A 22,521-nucleotide genomic window follows, 5' to 3' on the forward strand; every position below is an offset into this window, starting at 1 on the left:
AGCCTCTACAAGGGACAAAGACATAGAAGAGAAAACAAGACATCAGGCACAACTGTTGTTTACCTCTGCAGGGCCATCAACTTTTGAAAAAGTTAAGAGATGGAGAAAGATGACAGGGAAGGGGACAGAGAGAGGACAGGGCCCTGCTGCCTGGTAAAAGGGATGAGGGTTGACAATGATGAAAGGGAAAGGCAGAACAAGCACCAGGTTAGAGGGACAGAAAGGCCATCAAGAAAGAAAAAGGTGTTGTGGGAGGAGGAGAGAAAAAGCAGAGTACCAGGCAGGGTGGATAGGTGGGCAGGGAAGAGGAAAACTACATGATCATCACACAGGTGGACAGAAAATGTACCTAGGTGAGTGGGAAGGAAAAAGCATTCAGGTGGCATGGCAGAGGGAGGAGGGGAACAAAAAAGTTTCTAAGCCATGAGAAGGTGAATCCTTCTGCTAGTGAACAAACATGTAAGTAACAGGTGGATATTCTAGATTTCTATATTAAGTATCCTGTGATGTGTGTTTGTACGATAGGTATTAGAAAGAATGGGAATCTAATCCCTTCTGTGTCCAGAGAGAGAAAGAAATATGAAAAATATCTTCTGACAGGCATTCTCATATTTAATTAAGGCATAGAACTAATTGGCTATGAGAGTCAGTGTGGTGTAATGGTTTGAGTATTGGACTATGACTCTGGAGACCAGGGTTCGAACCCCTGCTCTTCCATGGAAACTCATGGAGTGACCTTGGGCAAGTCACACTCTCTCTGAACAAATCTTGCCAAGAAAACCCCATGATAGTTTCACCTTATGGTCACCATAAGTTGGAAACTAGTTAAAGGTCCTTAGAAGCCCAAGCATTTGCTTCACCTCACCAGAAAGACATTTCTACCAATATGGGAAATGCTGTTATTATACTATGTTAATCATACTTTTCTAAACACTACCAAAATACTGACAACATGTGAGCAGTTAGAATGAGGAGTTCAAAAGTTGTGACTGCAAGCCATGAACCTGTCAGCTGAGATAGTAATTCTATTATTGCTGCTGTTCACCCCAGGTATTTTTTTTTTACGGGCAAAACCTGCAGGTTTTCCATACACAATTTCATGACAAGGACAGATCTATCTGTACAATAACACAGACTTAACGGAAATGACAGAAGGCACATAGCTATGCTATGCATACACTGGTTTTATATCACTCAAGATGTCATGACTTCGCTCAAAGATTCCTGGGAATTATGGTATACTTTGGTAGCATACCAAAGAGACCTCTAGTGCCAATCCTTCACAGAACTACAATTCTCAGGTTATTCTCCCCCCCACCTTTTTTTTTTTTTTTTACTAGAACAGCCAGTTAAGCTCTGTTCTGTAGATATATCCGGTGAGGCTGGATAAACTCTAGGAAGAACAGGAGTCTTCCATTGTTGCATACCCAGGAGCTGCTCTGAGCCCTAACCTCAAACATGGGGCTAACCTTTAATTTTAATTAACATGTAAGGGCTATACATTTGTGTCTGACCTAAATCTAGTTGCTAGTCCCAATGAAAATAGACCAGATGAATCAACCACTGAATAGTGAGGCAAAATCTATGTAAATCCCACAACTTCGAGTTGGGACTAGAAGTTGGATTTATGCCTCACTCCCTAAACCTGCTCTCATTTCAAATCTGTTGCCCTCCAGATGTCTGGCATTATACTATCCCCCCATTATCCCCAATAGACATGAGAGCTGGGGGTAATGGGAGTTGTAGATCAACACATCTGAAGGGTGGGTGTCTGGTTGGGGAGGAATGCTTTGGAGAGCTTTGTAGGATCTAGGGGTGTGACATCATGGCAAAAGTAGAACAGCCACATCACTATCTGGTCTCTAACAACAGCATACGAGATGCTTCACTAGGCAACCATCAAGATACATCCACACCCTCCATAAACAGAGAAAACCTTTGAACTTGTTGAGTTTCATCCCTAGGAAAACTCTCTACTCAAGGCACACCCAAAAGAGAGATTCGGGATCCTGGCCTCAGGTAGAACAGGAACCTCCCTCCTGTGAAGACACTATCCCACAGAATGACCCAAGTGTCAGAGATGCACCTGAAAACTACCTTTAGCAATGCTGTTGTCTGATGCCTGTGCATCTGCTGATGCTATGTCATAACAGAGCTGGGAACAGTAGAGATCAAGGTTGATATCCCACTGCATTGATGGATTACCAGTCAGAGAATCTAGGACCCTATGGAGCTATTTCTGCTTTTCAGATGGCCAGAGATGAACTGTCACACAGAACAGGTAAAATCTCATTGAATCCTGAAACTAAAAACCCAACGCTTGGGAAAGTTACTGTTTATACTACAACTCCTCGAATCTGCCAGCAGGTATAGCCATACTGGATGGAGGATTCTGGAAGCTAGAGTCCAAAAACGCAATGTTTCTGAGTTTTTAAAAATCATTTGCCAATTTCTCTCTTTTGAAGCAATGTGTGAAAATATATGGACAGTTTTCTGAAACATATTTCAAATCTAGCATGGTGAGAATTCTCCACAGGGATTAACTGGGATGCCACAGAATTCTGATTAATGATGGGCTGATCCACTAACACCTAGAAACAGCAGGGCTTCCATTCCCACCAACACTTGTTCAAAGCAGGATAGGAACCACCAGCACACAGTCACACCACCAAATGACCTGCCATTGTCATAAACTGCTGCTACCGGTTCTTTCTCAAGATAAGGTCAGGATAATTACCAAGGTTGGTAAAAGTTACTTTTGTAGACCACAATCCTCATAATGCCTCAGCCACTATCTGAACCTCTAATGCTTCCCTTGTCACCCCACTACTTTCCTTAAGCTCACCTACCCAAAAATAGTCTGTTCTGAAAACAAGAACACTAAATGTTAACTAAACATGTTTCATAATATATCATTTACTCCACCTGTTGATTTAAGATTTATCCAGGTGATCACAGTCAGGGTCTTCTACTTCTGAACTTTAAAGTCCACATAAACTATACAACCCATTAAAGCATAAACACAGTCATTATTATTGCAGAGTTTGCACAGCACTATCCTGTGAGCCCTTGTGAAATGTTGAGCCTTAGGTTTAACCACCGAGACTTAGTTTAGGCTGAGAATATGAATTTACGTTGTGTTGCGGGTAGAGAGAATGAACACAGATTGTAAATAACTTGTGAACACTGAAATGAATGCTGTGTAAGAAAATATAACTTAAGCAAAGGTAAAGCAACTCACACAGGGATGCTCCTGCAAGAACCATTTTTGACAAGCAGGAAGCCAGAAGGGAAGGTCGTAACGTTGAAGCTTCTCACTAGCTCTTCATTGCTCTTCAGGACTCGCCGTACTGCAATGTTTTCAAACTGGAGCATATCTAGAGTCACCTGTGGTCAGATATTGCATTGGTTAGTGTTACAGAGTTATGCTTTTACAGTTGATTGCCACAAGCCATACCCATCCCTTCCTGTAATTCCTTATCTCAAAACCTGTCATCTCCCAAAAGTACCTTTCTCAAATGTCACCTATTTTGCACTGTCTTATCTGTAAAAAAAAAACCCTGAGGCACACTTGCTGTTCTTGAATCTGGGCCCTCTCCTCTACTGGCAGCTTCACTATCTCCATTTTACTTAAGTGTTGTCTGCATGACCATCATCTTCCACATACACATTCAAGATGCTTATATTCCCGTGATTAATAAAGATACAGATGAAATATCAACAACGAATTACAGCCCTATTTCCTTAATGAATAATGACTTTAAGGTATTTGCAACTATTTTGGCAAAGAGGAAAATTTACTCCCAGAATATTCATGAGAACTAGACTTGATTTTTGCCAAAAAGAGAATTCATGTAATGTAAGAACTGTTTTGAACATTATTGAATATATGAAATATTACAGTGACCGCCTTTATCTTTTTAGATGCAGATAAAGACTTTGACACTATTCTTGAATTACTTATTTTAAGTTTTGAAGAGAATAGACTCTGGAAAAAATATTATTTGAGCTGTAAAGACAATATATTCAGTTCAAAAAACTCAGAGGTTGATAAATGGCAAGACCACTTCACCGACTGAGATTCAGAAGGGAAACAGACAAGAATGCCCCTCTCACCTTTGCTTTTTATTTTGGTATTTGGAACTTTACTGAACAGTATCAGAAAGATGACAAAAATCTGTAGCATGAAATAAAAAAAAAGAAGAGTATAAGCTGAGAGCTGAAGTGGATGAACTTGTGAAAATAACACAAATTCCACTGGATTCAACGAAGGCTCTGTTAGAAAAGATTAAAAAGTTTGGGGGCATATTCTGGGTTTAAAATGAATTGTGATAAAGCAAAATGGTTGACTAAAAATATGGCTTCAGGAGAAGAAAATGAATTGAAAAATGAACCAAGAAAGGCAAATAATAGCTCTTCCTTCAAAGGAACGTGAGAGAGTTTACATCTACACATGTATGATGGAGGGAGATTTCTCTTTTGAGGGAGAAGACCTCAGTATTCTCAAGAGGCAGAGCTCTCACACAATAAGAGTCTTCTCCTCTGTGAGTAGAATATGCATACATCCCACACAACAGACCTTCTGTGGCTCATTGAAGTTATTTCACATCAAAGCTAAGTTCCTCCAAAAGCAGAGCAAAGGAGGGAATGTACCCTGCAATGACTTCAAACAATTTAAACTTCAACTTGTGTGCCTGCACGTTTATGTGTGTAAAAGTAAAAAAGAAAGTGGGTGACTCAGAGTTAATACAGGTAAAGCAGGAATGGCAGTGGTGTGCCAGACAAGGAATGCTCTCCTGTCTTCATCCTCCTCCTTTTTAACAGTATAAACCAAACAGGGTGGAACAGCAGCTTTGCCTTGGAAATCAGTTGCCCAATGTATGTTGCCACATTTCAAAAGGGTTAAATGGAACATCAGCTATAGGCAGGACAGAAAGGTTCAGAAAAGCATATGAATCTCCTCCCTATTTACTCACTTACCACCCCCATGCCCTTCATCCACATGTAGTCCCAATACTGCAGTGCCTCAGTCACTAAAACAGTTCTCAAAAGAGGACTAAGCCACATATAGAGGTTCCCATCTTTATTCACTATAGCAAATACAAACAGCCCCAGCCTAGATGGATGCCACTGCACATGGACATGGGTGCTTAATCACTTGCATTTGGTTTTGATTTCAAAATCTTCCCCACTCACAGAGTTAAAAAAAAACATGCATCCCTTATTAGCACCAATTGGAGGATTTTCCCATGTGTTTATTCTCTAAGAGGTGGGGTAGTTTTGAAATAAAAAACCAGATGGAGATATTACACCTTCCTGCCTATGATTTCCAATCATTCAAATCTTTCTGGACTAGTATTAAAATACAACATAGAGATTTGCTTTTAAAAGGCAGGCATATGACATATTTAACACAGTGTCCAGTTTCACCCAAGGTCTGGCTAAATATTAAACTGCACAAGAATTCTGCCTGTCCAGAATGTGCAGTTTAATGTTTAGCCAGACTGAATCTGAAAACCTCCCCCACTAACAGATACAGGAAGCTGGGGATATAAGACGGTACACACAATGAAGAAAGAGTGAATGGCTGTCACCATCTGTCCTTAGTTCCCCACCCAACCCCATTTTTCCCTTTTTAGACACCAACTTTCCCTGTTCCTCTCTGCCCAGAACTTTAGAGAACTTATGTACTGAGATAAACACTGGAGTCAGAAAGAAAGCATGACCTGTTCCTCCCTGTGAGTTTGTGTGTGCATCTCTGAGTGTCTACAGCCCAAGCTCTCATGGGGCTGTCACTGCATGAGAGTACCGTAGAACTATGTACCTGGATTCATACCCTTCTGCCACGTATCACTATCATATTTGGTATGAAAGGACTACAAGAGTCCCTGGCTTAACTGCCCTGAGCCTGTGACCTGAAGGCAGAAGGCCTAGCTTAGCCTGTCAGGAAAGGTTGAAGCAAGAGCTTGTGCAAATGTACAATACCCTATTGTCTGTTAAATCCAAGCTGACTTTGGCTGAGGATACTGTATGCTAAGAGATTATTCTAGCTCCTCTTGCATAAGCAACCGTTGTGGAAAAACCAACAAGACTTCCTTGTGACCACAGACGGAAGGTGCCAGTCAGCAAAAACCATGACCCAGGGTTCCTCCTCAAGAATATTGTTCCTATTTTTCATTTGACTAAGTTGCTGTCTGAACTCTGCAAGAAAGAGTCTGCTAACTTTAAATTGGATTAAAGGTTAACTCATTTTTAAGTATCAATATTCACAAAAATATTCTGTATCTTCAACTCCCTGAAGCCACAACCAACATAGCCAATAATAAGGGACTGTCAGAGTTGTAATCCAATACATCTAGAACGTCAAAAGCTTCCCATCCCTGCTCTATACTACTGGATAAGAATTGTAAATATGCAGCCTGAAAACTAACATGTGCTCTCATGGGACATATTTTCTAGAATGGGTCATAAAAGAGCTGGGGGCTCATTCCCTCCTACACTAGTGCCATGTTCTTGATGCAAATTACCTCCATGGTTTCATAGAAGGGATTCAGACCATGGATTCCATCACTTCACCTAATTTGCCTCTGAGTTACTGTATGAGTAAACAATAGCCACCCTTGATAACAATAAATCAGTGGTGTCCAAAAGCAAAACTGTATACAGTGGTACCCCGGGTTACGAAATTAATTCGTTCCGCCGCCGCTTTCGTAACCCGGAAACTTTCGCTAGCCGAAAAGCCCATAGGCGCTAATAGCGAAAGCCGCGATTCCGTGTGAAATCGCGCCGAAAAGCACCAAATTTTTCTTTGTAACCCGAAATAACCTTCGTAACCCGGAAATGTTTTTTTCAATGGATTTTTTTCGTAACCCGGAAATTTCGTAAGGCGGCGCATTCGTATCCCGGGGTACCACTGTACTCCCAAGTGACCATGACATCCTGTAATGTGTGTATTTAATGTACATAATGCAAATGTTTAAATCTTAAACTCTGTGAATGGCCTCTCTCAATTGTCTTCATTTGTCCCTTTGTGCAATTGTAATTTCTGATTTGACTCAGAAGGTGAGACAAGTGAGTGGCTACTGACAAACCTGCTGCAATGAATATATCCATGAGTTAATTAACAGTCACCTCTCTTCCCAGAAAGGAATACTCCTTCTCAAATATCAAGGCCAGGTAAGTCACATTGTTTGTCTGGAAAAAACCATGAAGTTCTGCTGCACTGGAAAGGAAAAGAGAGCATTATATACTGTTCCTAGTACAGAATGAACATTTCTTTCATGCAAATTCAAGGTTACCTAACTTCCTCCTTTCTCAGGGGACCAACCTAGCAGCTGAGCATTTCCTTCTGAGTGTAGGGAATAAAACGGATTGTTTAATTTGACTGTATCTGAAATCCTGTGATAAAGTATAGGAGGATACAGTCGCCACCCTGTTTTTGTGGCCTTCCTGCATTTAAGAGTACCACAGTGCATAGAATTTAGCAGCTGGAGTTTTTCCTGGTTGAGAGATCTGTGGTGGAAAAAGGTTCAGCTGCTGCATCTGTGTGTGGGAGGGCAGAACCATTATTAGATTATGGAAGCAATGGGTCTCTTGTCAAAAACAGCACTCTTGTGCCAAATTCTCCACACCCATAATATATGTAACTCTTATCCCATACTATGAAATCATCACATTGTGTACAGAAAGTATCCTGACATAATGAAAAGGTTGCTTCACATTATGGAGGGCAGGGCAGAGAATATGACTGGGGCACTATTTTTGGTGGACCCTTTCTTTTGCCCTTATTAAAGATACAAGATGAGGGAATGTAAATGTGGGGAGTGGCAGTCCCAGTAGAAACATGGGACAAATATCTTCTCTTCATCCTTAAGAGGCAGCTTCCAGTCAGCCTACACTCAGCTTTACGAAATAATGGATAATTGTTTGGAACCTCCCTAAAATCTCAATTTCCTTTGCTAAGAAACCGGAAGATACAACTGATTCCTTCTTTCAGGTCCCAGAGATCTGGCAGCAAAATCAATGTAGGCTCCCTCCTAAAATCCATAGAAAGTGGAGCTTAAACTGGGAAGAGATCACAGATAGAATGTTTGGGAAATAAGGATTGTCAAATTTGCCTCCTATTAAGCTAAGAGCAGGCAACTGAAGAGGAGCAAGATAAAGAAAATGCATATCCAACTAGAATAGATTGTTTATATTGTATAGACCAATACAAAGCTGAACCCAGAGGCCTTTATCAGAGTCAGGCCTTTTGATTTAAAGATGCTTCCTTGCTATGAAGGCTGGTCTATGGGGCTCCCTGCCCCATCACCTGACCTCTAAAAAGAGAGAGAAAAGGTAAGAAAAAGCAAAATTCACCATCCTTTCAAAGCCAACTACTAACTACTGCCCCAAAAGCATTGTTTTTGAAATCACAAGAATCAGCCTTTGATGCTAGTGATTTAGGTCTCTTTCTTTAACATGTAAATGTCTCAACATAGATTATAAAAAATTCAAGAAAAGCTACTGAGAGATGCCTTAAGATATTATAAACAATTGCTATAGCCGCTTGAAACATTCCTTACAGCCAAGGCAAATTATAATAATCTCTAGTGTTCAGAGTTTGGAGCTGATAGCCATCTGAAACATGTACAGCATGTATCTTTCACAGGTCAGTTTCACTAATCACTCTTTTCCTTTGCGGTGGTGAATGAAGCATCAACATACATTATCTGTGAAGATAATTCTATCTCCAGAATGAAGGCAGAACCCATTACTCAAACACAGAAAAGAATCTTTGGACAGAAGCCTTCTTTTCAAGGGCCACGAAAGCAATGCCCTGGACCATGGGCCTTAATCTAGCCCTTGGAAAACCCAATCTGGTTTATGAAGATTCCATGACCACCTTCCCTCTGAAGCTCCACCTCCTTGTAAAATGAAGGCAATCAGATTTCAAAGATCAGTCTTTGATTTGGCTGTACTCAGTAATCCAGTTTATGTCTGTAGCTCTCAGCATCATCCAATTTCCTGTCTGCTTGGTCAACCTACTCACTGAACAAGGAATGATAAGCAATTGATGAGAATCTGCATGTGACGCAGAGAGGCATGTTCTGCAGCTGACAGACAACCACAGGTAGTAGGATTGTCCCACATTTCCAGAGCATTGCTTTCAAGTCACTTGATTTTCTTTTTGGGGTAGTGATAAAAATGGGGGGTGGGGGGTGGTTCAGTGTCCTATCTTATCTTTCCCTTTCTCTCCTCCTCCCATATTGTCCTCCTCACTAATGATTTCAGATTGTGGCAGGGGACTGGGCTGATTTTGTTCTGCAGTATGGGAATAATAATGTGGACCTACTTAAAGGATCACTGAAAGGATTCCAGAGATAATATATATGAAGCACTTCAAATATTCTAAGGTGTTATATAAACGCTAAGGTTATCATTATGAGGTGACATGCTCAAGAATGGCATGCCAACAAGTGCCCCTGCTGAGATCAAAGCACTGACTCAGATTGACTCATGCTGTTTTTGGCTATGTTAAAAAAAAATTCTAAGAAAGAAAGCCGTCTACAAAAATCTAGGTAAGTTTAGTTTAAATAATTTATAATAATGACTAAACCTATGACAATGTTTCTTCCTGAATCCATTTACCAACATGAGTGCACATATGTGCATTTCCTTGCATATGCAGAAGGTACACACAACCCAAAATGGCACATTTCACTTTGCACTTGCTTTCCAAGTTACCTGATTGGCTCCAGAGGTGGACAGGCAGGAGGCCACACATTTTCATGGCTCTCTACTGAGGTGATTATGGATTCTCTGAGGCTCTGAATGTCATCCCCATGATCTGTGCAGAAAAGACAGTTTATCATCATTAATTGCTTTAATCTATTTAGGTTTAGATTTTATTTTACACTGTCCTGAAATCTCACTATATAGGGCAGGATATACGTGATGGCTCAGCAGTTAAGACACTCGCAAGGTCAGCAGTTCGAGGCCCAAGTACCAGATGACAGAGTGAGGTCCCGTCAACAGTCCCAGCTTATGCCAGCAGTTCGAAAGCATGTAAAAATGAAAATAGATAAATAGGTACCACTTTGGTGGGAAAGTAAGAGCATTCTGTGCAGTCATGCTGGCCATAGAATCATAGAGTTGGAAGAGGGCCATCCAGACCAACCCCCTGCCATGCAGGAAATCTCAATCAAAGCATCCCCAACAAATGGGTCATCCAGCCTCTGTTTAAAGACCTCCAAGAAAGGAGACTCCACTACGCTCTGAGGGATTGTGTTCCACTGTCGAACAGCCCTTACTGTCAGGAAGGTCCTCCTAATGTTGAGGTGAAATCTCTTTTCCTGGAGCTTGCACCCATTGCTCCGGGTCCTAGTCTCTGGAGCAGCAGAAAATTCCTCCTCAATATCACATCCCTTCAAGTATTTAAACAGGGCTGTCATGTCACCTCTTAACCTTCTCTTCTCCAGGCTAAACATCCCCAGCTCCCTGAGTCTTTCCTCACAGGGCATGGTTTCCAGACTCTTCGCCATTTTAGTCACCCTGCTTTGGACACACTCCAGTTTCTAAACATCCTTTTTGAATTGTGGTGCCCAGAACTGGACACAGTATTCCAGGTGAGGCCTGACCAGAGCAGAATAGAGTGGCACTATTACTTCCCTCGATCTAGACACTATATTTCTATTGATGCAGCCTAAAATCGCATTGCCTTGTTAGCTGCCGCATCGCACTGCTGACTCATGTTCAATTTGTGGTCTACTTGGACTCCCAGATCCCTTTCACATGTAGTCTCATTCAGCCAAGTGTTCCCCATCCTATATCCGTGCATTTCATTTTTTTGCCATAAGTGCAGTACCTTGCATTTCTCCCTGTTGAAATTCATTTTCTTAAGCTTTGGCCCAGCTTTCTAATCTATTAAGGCCATTTTGAATTTTGATCCTGTCCTCTGGGGTATTAGCTACTCCTCCTAATTTGGTGTCATCTGCAAATTTGATAAGTATGCCCCCAATTCTGTCATCCAAGTCATGATCACAGAGTTGTCTTTGACAACACTGGCTATCGGACTTAGTAACTGAGATGATCATCACTCCCTACAATCAGACATGACTTGGCAACCTTGTCAAAGGAGAATAACTTTACCTTTTAAACATATTTTAATCCACCAACCAAGCAATGGCCAACCAATGATCTCAAGCAATTTTCCACTTGTGAAGAAGAAGAGAGCATTCCCGCTGCAGTTTCTATCATACCAAATTCAGAAGGATCATTGTCCTCAAAGTGTAAAAGAATCATCCTCATACTTGAAACAGCTGTGCCTACTGTCTGTTCTGCAGTTTGAATGTGTGGAGGAAGTGCACACATTTTGAATACATGTTAAAGGTTTTAAAATGGGTTGACCCCATCCACTCTTTTGCCTGGCTACTCTGTGTATCGGGCTGAAGGGCAGAAAATCAGCAGCTCTCCTCTCTTGCTTAGTGGATGGCAAACTGGGATCTCCAGATGCTACTGGAGTTCAGCTCCCAAAAGTCCAGGCCAATGGTTAGAGATTCTGGGAGTTGCCGTCCAACAGCACCTGAGGACCCAAGCTTGAGAATCAGAGTCCAAAAACATTTGTTCTAAGCTTTGGTTTGCATTTCAGCAGCACCAGCTCCAACTAGAGATGTCCTCTACAGTTCTCATCCTTGACAAAACAGAATGCCCTGACACATTACCCTCAGCAGGTATTTCACAATGAAGCCCACAGGGGTCTGGTATGTGACCCACATCTGAGAAATGAGAAAGAAAATATGAAAAAAATACTATGACAGGCTGGAGGCATAGAAGCACTCCCCATTCATTTCATACATGGATCATGCCAGGCAAGCAGACATGTTTTCTTCTCAAAAACAAAACTTTTGAGTTTGCTTCTCAAATAGTGATTCCCTCTATAGAGAGCATGAGTCATTCTAGAGACTTTTCAGTAATGAGTAACTGCTTGATCCTCAGGCTGTGTCCATTTTGCTTTGTTGGGAGAATATAGCCATATGCTGGCCTTCAGATTTACAGGCCCAGAGGAAGGCTAAAGAATTTTCAAGAAAGCAATTCAACTTCTGGACAAACACAAGAAGCTCATGGATCTCTACAACAATGAGCTAACAATGAGAAACCATGGGAGAATGGTGGGATGCAAATGAATACATAAATCAACATATCACAGTATATCTGGATCCTCAAGCTCACACTTCTATTTTGCTTTTTAGGATTTCCACTCCTGTGCCCAGCATTGTCTGCCACATTTTCCTCTGTGCCAGAAAAGGCTTCACTTTATTAAATATTCTGACATGGGAGCATATATAAAAAGACAGGAGAAATGTCAAACAGAGAGAATAATTGTGGCAGAGGCTTTGAGGCTAAGGCTGCAGGTAAGAATGCTTGGATAAGCATAATAATAGGGGGCAATATTTATCTATGAGGTTTACACTAAAGATGGGTTAATGACAGCTTATCATCAACTAGCTGTTCCATGTACTGAAGAGCACAGGTAGAGGACAGACGGCCAGAGGGACATGGTTGGTGCACTCACTGCGGGTGAGCTGGCACAGTAAAGCAGAATCAAGGTCTTTAAAAGGTGCTCAAAACTGGTAACTGCAATAATGCAGAGGAGCACAGGTTGCTCTGAGTACAGCCTGCACTCACTTTTCCAACTGGCCAGTGGAGAAACAGAGGACTTTGGAAGAGAAACAGCCATCCCTGTGGAGTTCACTGGGGGCACTGGGATTTTGCACTGACAAACTCTCATTTGAGTGGAGATTACACTGTAAGGTGTGTAAAAGAAGTGCAAGTCTCTCCCAACTGCTTGTGAACTCAGGAGAGAAGCACGATGAGATTAGCCGAGTGGGGAGGAGTTGTATGCTGTGAAATGTGAAGAGGACGTGTTTCTCTGTGTATTTACACATGTGTGAGAGCATGTGTCTGTCTGTCAGCTGAACTGAAGTGGAAGGGAGAATGTTTGCATGCCAGTGTTGACCTACATGAAGCCCCCAGGCAACAGTGGGGCCCCAGGCAAAAAAAGGACCGTGCTCCCTGCAGTAATGAAGTTCTACTTTTTACTATCAGTTTTAGGCTTTGTCCCTCAGGAGTGTTTCAGTTTCTCTACTTTCACTCTCACATCACAGTGTGTGTACATTGTAATTTGGTGGGGGAACTTGGAATTTTTTTGGTAGTGATGCTTAGAATCCTTCAAAGAATTACATCTTTTGGTTGAGATCTTAAAGAGAGAGAAAGAATAAAAGTAAGCCCAGAAAGGATGCAAAACACCCGTTTATCTGGTAGTGTAGGCCCTGTGGCCCATGGGCCAAAACTTACAGTTTAACTAAGTACAAAAGATACATCATTGTAAGTGATCACATACATTAGTGTCTGTATGTACATATTTTTGACCCAATTTAAGAAGCCCAGTCACATCTTGCCTACATTAAAAGTTGCCCAGGACCAGAAATTTTCTGATGATGGGTGTGGGTTGCCATAATTGTCCACTTTTACCAGGGACAAAATCGAGACCAAACTGTAGGACAACTGCAGGGCAAAACTCAGCCCAAAATGTAGGACATTTAAGGTCCACCATTTTTCTTCAATGTCCTACCATTTGGACTGAGTTTTGCCCTGCAGTTGTCCTACAGTTTGGTCTCGAATTTGTTCCACATTTTGTCCCTGATAAAAGTGGACAATTATGGCAACCCACACCCATCATCCATCATGGGGTAAATTTGGGCAAAAGTTTATTAATATTGAATATGAATCTCATTATCCAAAAATGAGAGTGTGGATTGGCCCCATGCTGCTGACTGTGAGAAGAAGGGCAAGTTGACATATAAACTCTTTACCAAATTGAGAAGTGTCCCATACAGAGGTGTGTGTGTGCGCACATGCGTATAGGAAAGGGAGTGAAGAATACTGAAGATATTGTACCACATGTAACAACCACTCTAAAGCCATCCCCAACTTTGGTGCTCAGCCCCCCCTCCCAGTCCTCCCCTCCTTATCAGATGGAGGATATGAAGGTCACCACATAGCTCTCTAGGTTCACTCAGCTTGATAAATCAGACTCCAGGCACTACCTCAGTAGGAAGAGTTTAGCTTATAGTAGATAGAAATTAGTTTCAGTATACATACGGTAGAGTCTTATGCCATCCTCAGGTTTCCTCGAGAATGCTCTGAAAAACTGGAAGGGAAAAAGTCATACAGTTAGGTTCTATCTTTAAGCACCACCTTTCTAAGTCTGATAAAGATCTCCTAATTGCTCATGGCAATAGCTGTCAAGTTTCAAGATAGTTTCAAGTTTCAAGCCTTTGCTCTAACAAATCTGGAGCTGATGGAGAAGTCTAAAAATGCAATTTGTTAATAATTTTTCTGCTAATATTAGATTTTGTCAAACTATTGTAACAAATAAGAATTAAAAATGAGAAAGGACCGCACCACTGTTTTCTAACCCTGTTCTTCCTCAATGCTTACAACCTTCCTCCACCTGCAACTAAGCCATCCGAAAATGTCTGTTATGGGGATGCAAATGTCATGAATAAACAAATAACGCCCTGTTTGCTTAAGCTGATATTATGGAATGATTGAGGAAGAGCAGGGTAAGCATGATTTAAACCTTTCTTTATCCCATTACTTTAAAAAAAAAACACTCCTGTTTTGTTTGTTTTTTGAATTGATTATTCTTGTTTTAAAAAAAAAACTCTGGCTGTTATTACTATTTTCCAACCTTCCTACTGGAACAACAATGAATGTTTGAATTCAAACATTTTAATTTTAACAGTTTATTGGCAAGTGTTCATTGTTAGACCAATATCCAGTGTCAGTTAAATCTTTTTAATAACTCTGTTTTATAGTGGAAGAAACGCTATTCAAAAACAATTCCTTCAATTAATGTAAGTTCAACCAAAACAACTTGCTTTAAGAGGGCACTTTTTAAAGAACCATTATTTCAGTTATTAGCCATAACATCTAAAATGCATTTTGCTACTTAATTTTCTGATTTAGTCTTATATTGGTGTAGTCCTATGCATTAATGCAAAAAACAAAGAAACAACCCAAAATGGTTAAAACAAAAACAACAACAACCCCCAAACAGTTTAAACAAAACCTTTTTGGTTTCTTTAGCTTGAAAAAACAAAACAAAACTAGAGACCAGAATAAGACTAGACACCAGAATGAAAAGACCAGAAAATCAGGGCCTGAGAGTCATTTGGTTGCATTCTTCGTTTAAAGCTGCTGCATTAAGCTCACCAGCAACTCAATAAAGCTCTCAGTTATTAATTCAAAGGGGGTATAAAGTACCTAGCAGGCCACAATATATAGTCATTTGGCTTGGAAGAGTTACAAGCTGGTCAGGTCAGAATTACATATGTGAAACTTTCGGTTGAGACTCAAAAAGATACGTGCTGTGCCCAGTCCTGTCCCTGGTCCTTCTGCAGGATCTTTGTCAACATCTGTTATTTAGGATAGTGGCTGCTTTGAGACATTAAAAAGGCCTAGAAGGCGGCAGTGTGTGTGTCTTTTTGTTAAAGTTTTGTGTTTTGTGGGGTTTTTTTGTAAAGACGTTCGAGCCAAGCAAAAGCTGAACTGTTGTTACCAATGTAAACAGATCTGTCTTGAAGGTTCCACGCACATGCAGATTAGCTGTTACAAATGAAAACAATAAAGAGAAAGGGGGAGAACTCAAACTCTGAGAGCTAAAGGGAAAATAAACCAGCTTAGTGCTCCAGCTACACATCTTGGTAAAGGTCCCAGTGAACAAACAGATCTTCCAGCTACAAATGCTGACAGGTCCTGGACATAATGTCCAGAAACACACAATCACAAGGACTCAGAGTAGTCTGAAAGCCAAAGGAATTGTACAGTTGGAGCCCTTTCCCATGGAAGCTGCACCACCTGCTGAATTGCCTGTTAGCAGCTCTTGGCTGAGTCCTCACTGGAGGCGTCAGCAAAACAGAGCAGTCTGAAAGGGAATTTCCCCTTCAGTTTCCTCCTCCCTCAAATATTAAAACAAAGCCTATCTAGGGAAAAATCCACCTCCATCAATTACATTTTAGTAGTGTTTGACTCTTAGGGATTTGCAAAAACAGAGATCATCTTGAAAAACATATGGGAATTATATAAGCATGTTGTTTCTTCATATTTCTTTCTCTTGCTTGTGCAAACAGGCAGAAGTATCTTTACAGGTATCTTTGACATGTTTCTCCATCTACATCTCTCAATAGATTTACAGAGGTCACTTTGCTAGTAGCTTTTCCAATGAAGTGCTACTGGATATCCATTTTGGCAGTTAGGATTTGGCTTTGGCCATTGTGCCAAACAAATTATCATTGGGTTACTAAAACTATCATTTTGTGAATGGACTGGAGAAGGATATCCAAGAAACCTGTATTTGCTACAATTATTCAGAACTAAGCAGAACACCAAACTGCTTCTGACTTCTAAATGTCATGAAGCTTGTAAAGTCAAAGGCTTTCATGGCCGGCATCCATAGTTTTTTGTGGGTTTTTCGGGCTATGTGGCCATGTTCTAGCAGAGTTTCTTTCTGACGTTTCGCCAGCATCTGTGGCTGGCATCTTCAGAGAATGCTTTGCCTGGAAAAAGTGGGTGCATATATACTGTGTGAGCCTGGGAATGCAGGAATGATTTGCATGTGTATTGTTCTGTGTTGATGGCTGGCCTCAGCCTGGGAGGCTAATGCAAACGAGGATTAATGTCTGCTAATTGGTCATCATTATCTGCTGGGAAAGCCCCTGACTCTGAATGGTTTCCATTTGCACTTGCTGAGTCCTAATTTTGCTATTCCTCAGGACTGGTAGCCAAATTTTGTTCACTTTAAGGGTTTCTTCTTTCCGGTTGAAATTGTCCAGGTGCTTGTGGATTTCAATGGCTTCCCTGTGCATCCTGACATGGTAGTGGTTGGCATGGTCCAGAACTTCAGTGTTTTCAAACAGTATTTTATGCCCAGGCTGGTTTATGGCATGTTCTGCTACTGTTGATTTTTCTGGCGATTTGCTCAGCCAAGGACCAGAGAGACCCTCTCACAGCCGCAGGAGTTTACCGAATAACATGCAGCTGCGGACAAGTCTACATAGGGACCACCAAACGCAGTGTGCAAACAAGAATCAAGGAACACGAGAGACACTGCAGACTGGGCCAGCCAGAAAAATCAGGACTCAGCAAATGCAAATGGGAAACCATTCAGAGTCAGGGGCTTTCCCAGCAGATAATGATCACCAATTAGCAGACATTAATCCTCGTTTGCATTAGCGTCCCAGCCTGAGGCCAGCCATCAACACAGAACAATACACATGCAAATCACTCCTGCATTCCCAGGCTCACACAATATATATGCACCCTATTTTTCCATTCCATTCTCTGAAGATGCCAGCCACAGATGCTGGCAAAACGTCAGAAAGAAACTCTGCTAGAACATGGCCACATAGTCATGAAGCTTATCTACTAAATACTTGTACAGTCAGCCCTCCATATCCATTGATTCTTTATCTGTGGATTCAGCAATCCATGGCTTTAAAATATTTTATAGATTTGGAATTTTATAAATTCCAAAAAGCCAAACCTTGATTTTGCAAACTTCCATAAGGGACATCATTTTATTATACCATTATATATAATGGGATGTCAGCATCCACAAAATTTGGTATCCACAGCAGATACCAAGGGCCCACTGAAGGAGAAGCTCCAGAGAACTGTTGGAGTAGAAAATGAACAGAATAACGTTGAACTGCTATTCATGGGCTCAGAGAGCCAGCTCATGTTGTGACTAGGAAGATCTCACAATCGTTGTTTCACCTTGAGGATTTACAGTCACTTCTGTCAAATCCTGGATTTGCAGTAAATACAGAAGCAGCATCAATTAATTGAGTGAATGGGTTCAGAAGAAAAGGTTGGGCATTACCAATATCATACTGTCAGCTCAATTAGATCTTTTTACCTCTTTCCCCAATAATTGTTTGCTTACTGCCTTTGCTGTTCAGCTCAGCTAGCAAAGGAACAGAATGTGTTCCCTAGTCACCAAGCGCATACAACCTTTACTACACTAACAACAGCTGCAATGCTTTCCAAGTGCCTCCAGCACTACCTTCTAGCTGGGGACCTCCTATCTGTCTAAAAGGTACACACATCAAAGGTTTGTTTAACAGCTTGGGCTGGGCTTAAATTTCTGTTTGTAGGTATTGACAAAACGTCAGCAAAGGAACAACAGAACACTGCCACATCAGCTTGTAAGAAGCATGAGAACAGAAGGGTCGGGGAAGGAATGAGAAGGAAGGAAAGTGACATGAGAGTATTTTGACATCTGTAATTTAGGGCCACGTTAAATGTGACACTGGAAATCTATGAACTGGATTGTTTACAGAGTTTTGAGAAATGCTAATAGCAGTCTCAAGCAGAAGAAGGAGAAAGTCCCAGTACCACGTCACAGGGAGAGGAGTTCCACATTGCTATGTTAAAATTAAGGGATTAACACCCCTCCCCAACAGAAAACAGCAAAATATATAGGTGTTAGCACGGTTTAGCCCTGGAAGGCAAATAGCAGTATGTTGTGCCCTTTAGCAGCTGGGATGCATTTATATGTGTGTGTGTGTGTGTGCACATTGCACACACATATAATTTTAAATAAGAAAAAGCTGCCTGTGAGGAAAGATTTAATCACCCTGGCATTGCAGTCCAAACCAAACCAAGGTCCCTCATAACTACTAGAAATATAAGCATAAGGCTGTTATTGCTTCACAATAAATACCAGGTCCACAGCATTATGTTGGATGATGCACCCCAACTCCTAATACCACTGTGCTGAGTCTTTCCACCATTACCCTATCATCAGTTGGTGGTGGCAGGGCAATAAGGTAAAGCATGCTGTACAGGGGGCGGAAAAGGCGAATTCTGCATAGAGTAGCTTGGTGCCTGTAAGGAAGTGAAACAGTATACAATGAAGAGCTGACAACTCAACTTGTTACTGCTTTAACCAGCCTTAACTGCAGTGACAGGAAACCAGTAGATTTCAACTAGATCCTAGAAGGCCAAGATCTCATTCAATGAAACCAATGACTTCCAACTACATTACAGGAATGAATTTGAAGTGAAGTCAGGTCTCCAGGCTATTCCTTGGAATCTGTCAGGGCCCGTTTTTGTTTTGTTCTTTTAACTGTGAATGGCCTGTTCTCATAGCAGAAGTCATTATAAGAACTCACATTATGTAATACTGTCTGAGTTTTGCTGTTTCATTTTGCCTTCCCCATTCCCTTTTCCTTCTGTGTCACAAGCCAAAGAGCACAGGCAGTCTTGTGTTTATTGAACAATCTCACCCTGAAAATCCCACTTAGAAATTCCCAGAAAGTTTCCATGTTCTTTCCCATAATAATGAAGGTTCAGAGCTCACAAACTTATTATAGATGAAAATGGAGATTCTAGACCAATGGCCATGTTATTGCTGTACACTGGAGATTTTTAGAAAGTTTTTATGTACCATATATATATGTATGTATGTATGTTTGTATCACTGCAGCATCATATAGCACTCCCAAGAAGGCAAAGCAGTGCTATACCACCCAGCCCATTTAGAAAATAAAGTTTTGAGGTGCATGGAGACTGAGACATAAAGGGATGCCAGTTTTGCACCACAAAATATAACCCAAATGCTTGGATAGCTGCCAAAATCATTACATTTTCCTGTCAACAAAACCCAACAAGAGTATTAGGGATTAAATAACTTTTATCAAATCAGCATAGCAATTATAAGAATGATAATTGGAAGTCCCCAGTTAAACCACACCTTATCCATGAAGTCAACAGGGTGGCTTTATGTAAGCCACTGTTCTCCCAGGGACAACCTTCTACTTGCAATATGGGTTGCCTTACAAGGATGTTGCAAGGATTACGTACTAAATTAATAGGAAAGATTGTTTGACTACTGAGGAAAAGCACTATATAAATACTAAGTACTATTAATTTGAATGAAATTCTTTCCCTATGAGAACAGGGAACGTTTCAACTCAATTCTGTTGAGGTTTTAGCACTTGACCCAAACTCTTCCAAAGCCTTTAATTAGTCTGCATAGCAACATATTTAAGGTAACCACAGATATGAGTTTGGTTCCTTGCTCCAAGCCAAACCCAGGGACGTGACAACAAACACGGAGATGGGGACAGACATGAAATCTTGGACAAGAGCCAAATGGACACAGTCATGGCAAAAATCAGTTTCCTAAGCTGGGATTTGGTCCCCTGTTGTGCCACCAAAACAAAACAGGCTTTCCCATGCTTAATGTTCATAGAATCACAGAATGGGAAGAGACCACAAGGGCCATCCAATCCAACCCCCTGCCATGCAGGAACTCACAATCAAAGCACCCATGAGAGATGGCCATCCAGCCTCTGTTTAAAGACCTGCAAAGAAGGAGAGTCCACCACACTCCAAAGGAGTGTGTTCCACTGTCAAATAGCTCTCACTGTCAGGAAGTTCTTCCTGATGTTGAGGTGGAACCTCTTTTCCTGTAGCTTGCATCCATTGTTCTGGGTCCTATTCTCAGGAGCAGCAGAAAACAAGCTTGCTCCATCCTCAATATGACATCCCTTCAAATATTTATCTTATATTAGAAAAGTACCCCTTATTTCTGGGCACGGCTTAAGAAGTTTACTCTCTCTCTCTCCTATTGTAACTCAGAATCTCCCAGGCCATGCTAACTGGAGGTTTTTGGGAGCTGTAGTCTAAACCCAAACCTAAACCCCATCTGGGTGCATCTAAAAATAAGAGGAATAATAAATTGATGTGCTCAATGTGAAGCATGTGAACTTTCAGGCTTTTGTAAAATAGCTTTCCCCTGGCTGCAAGTTAGCAAAAGCAAATAAGTCTGAATGAGGCCCCACTGTTGGTAACAATGAGCATCAGAAAGAAACTAGTGTAACTAACCAACTCCCAGGGTCAGTGACTAAGCTGGTTGTAATACAAATATTATTTTACTGAAGTGGACAAATTGGGATCCTGGTGGTCTTAATAAGATTCAAATGAGGTGTATTTTAACAAGTCTGACTGAGAGAAAAATGAACTTTTTAAGCAACAGATGAAGTCTACATTTTAGTCTTGTGTCTCAATGCATTCTTTCACTCTGCACTCTTTCACCTATGCAGCATTCCAGGTTCCTGTGCTCCATAACTATAAGTATGCAAACCTTCCTCCCATGACGAGTGACTCTCCCCCCAACCCTGTAAATGCCCTGGACAAAAGTTAAACAGAAGAACCCATCCCAATCCCAAACTTGCATTTAATTAGAAGAGCACAATCCAACATGGCTGGGCTTGTGGCAGAGGTCCACTTACAAGAACTCTGGTAAGGCAGAAAAGAAGGAACACATTCATCCCATTTTCTTCCAAGCTGAGAACTTATGGGAAGGATGTCTCATCCCCAAAATTTATGCTGAACTTTGGTCACAACCAAAACGTCTCTGAAGCTAGGGTGCAGAAAGGTTTTTTTAAGCACCTCAAACTTTTTTTGGGGGGTGGGTTGTTTGTTTGTTTTGCATTAAAGTGCAATTCCCATATTTTGCATACACCCTGAGATGTTTGAGACATAAAAATAGCCTTTAATCAGTTTCACCTCTCCTGAGCCTAAAACATTCTGGGAAGAACCCTAAAAATATGCCTCCCAAACATCTTGAGGGGTGTTTTTTGTAACAAAAATATGGCAGAGGGAGGGAAGATTCATGAAAATGCAAATCCTGGCAGCTGCCAAACAGTGCTGTAAAGTTCAGCGTGATTTCTGAGTTCTGGCCCTCCAAAGCCAGAGCTACTGGTGACCTTCACTTATGGCTGCTACTTAGGTCATTCTAAATTTGTGGACCTCATTTGTAAGTGAAACAGCTACTGCTAGATGATGCCAACAATACTGAACAAATTTCAAATTTGTTCTTTCTTCCTTCTCACGCACCCTCTCTATGGCTAAACAGAATTATTACAAATCATTGATCTCCGCCAATGAGAGGCGCCCGCAGCGTTTGTTCTCCATCTTCAACTCGTTGCTTAAACCTCCATCTCCTCCTGTCTCTTCATCATTCTCTCCTAACAACTTTGCTAATTATTTCGTCTCTAAGATTACCACCATTCGCTCTGAGATAGTCCTTCCTGATTCCTCTTCTGCTCATAATCTTCTTTTGCCCTCCCCTAACAAATTTTCTGTGTTTCCACCTGCTTCTTTGGATGAACTATCTGCACTTCTGAACTCTTGCAAACCTGCTACCTGTCCTATTGATCCAATTCCTACTCGTCTTCTTATTTCTATAGCTCCCTCTTTTCTGCCCTCGCTTCTCCATATCTTCAATCTCTCTCTCTCTACAGGCTCCTTCCCTTCGGACTTCAAACATGCTCTCATTTCCCCAATTCTGAAAAAACCTTCTCTTGACCCCTCCTCTTTGTCTAGCTATCGTCCGATTTCTCTTCTCCCCTTTCTTTCTAAGGTTTTGGAACGGGTTGTTTATTCGCGCTGTCTTGAGTTTCTTGA

General features: G+C 41.2%; 1 protein-coding gene across 1 annotated transcript in view; it reads right to left on the minus strand.

Annotated features, from left to right (window-relative positions):
- QSOX1 (quiescin sulfhydryl oxidase 1) overlaps positions 1 to 22,521 on the minus strand; it is an 82,419-nt gene that overhangs the window by 27,075 nt on the left and 32,823 nt on the right. The window contains exons 3-6 of the mRNA XM_089518321.1: positions 14,143 to 14,191; positions 9,727 to 9,829; positions 7,132 to 7,222; positions 3,242 to 3,387 (exon numbers count right to left, since the gene is read on the minus strand). Of these exons, the coding sequence (XP_089374447.1) occupies positions 3,242 to 3,387; positions 7,132 to 7,222; positions 9,727 to 9,829; positions 14,143 to 14,191 (389 nt within the window). The remainder of the gene's footprint in view (positions 1 to 3,241; positions 3,388 to 7,131; positions 7,223 to 9,726; positions 9,830 to 14,142; positions 14,192 to 22,521) is intronic.

Source organism: Sceloporus occidentalis, unplaced genomic scaffold (genome assembly GCF_023333645.1).
Source record: "Sceloporus occidentalis isolate IW3139 unplaced genomic scaffold, rSceOcc1.0.p SCAF_3, whole genome shotgun sequence".
NCBI lineage: Eukaryota > Metazoa > Chordata > Lepidosauria > Squamata > Phrynosomatidae > Sceloporus > Sceloporus occidentalis.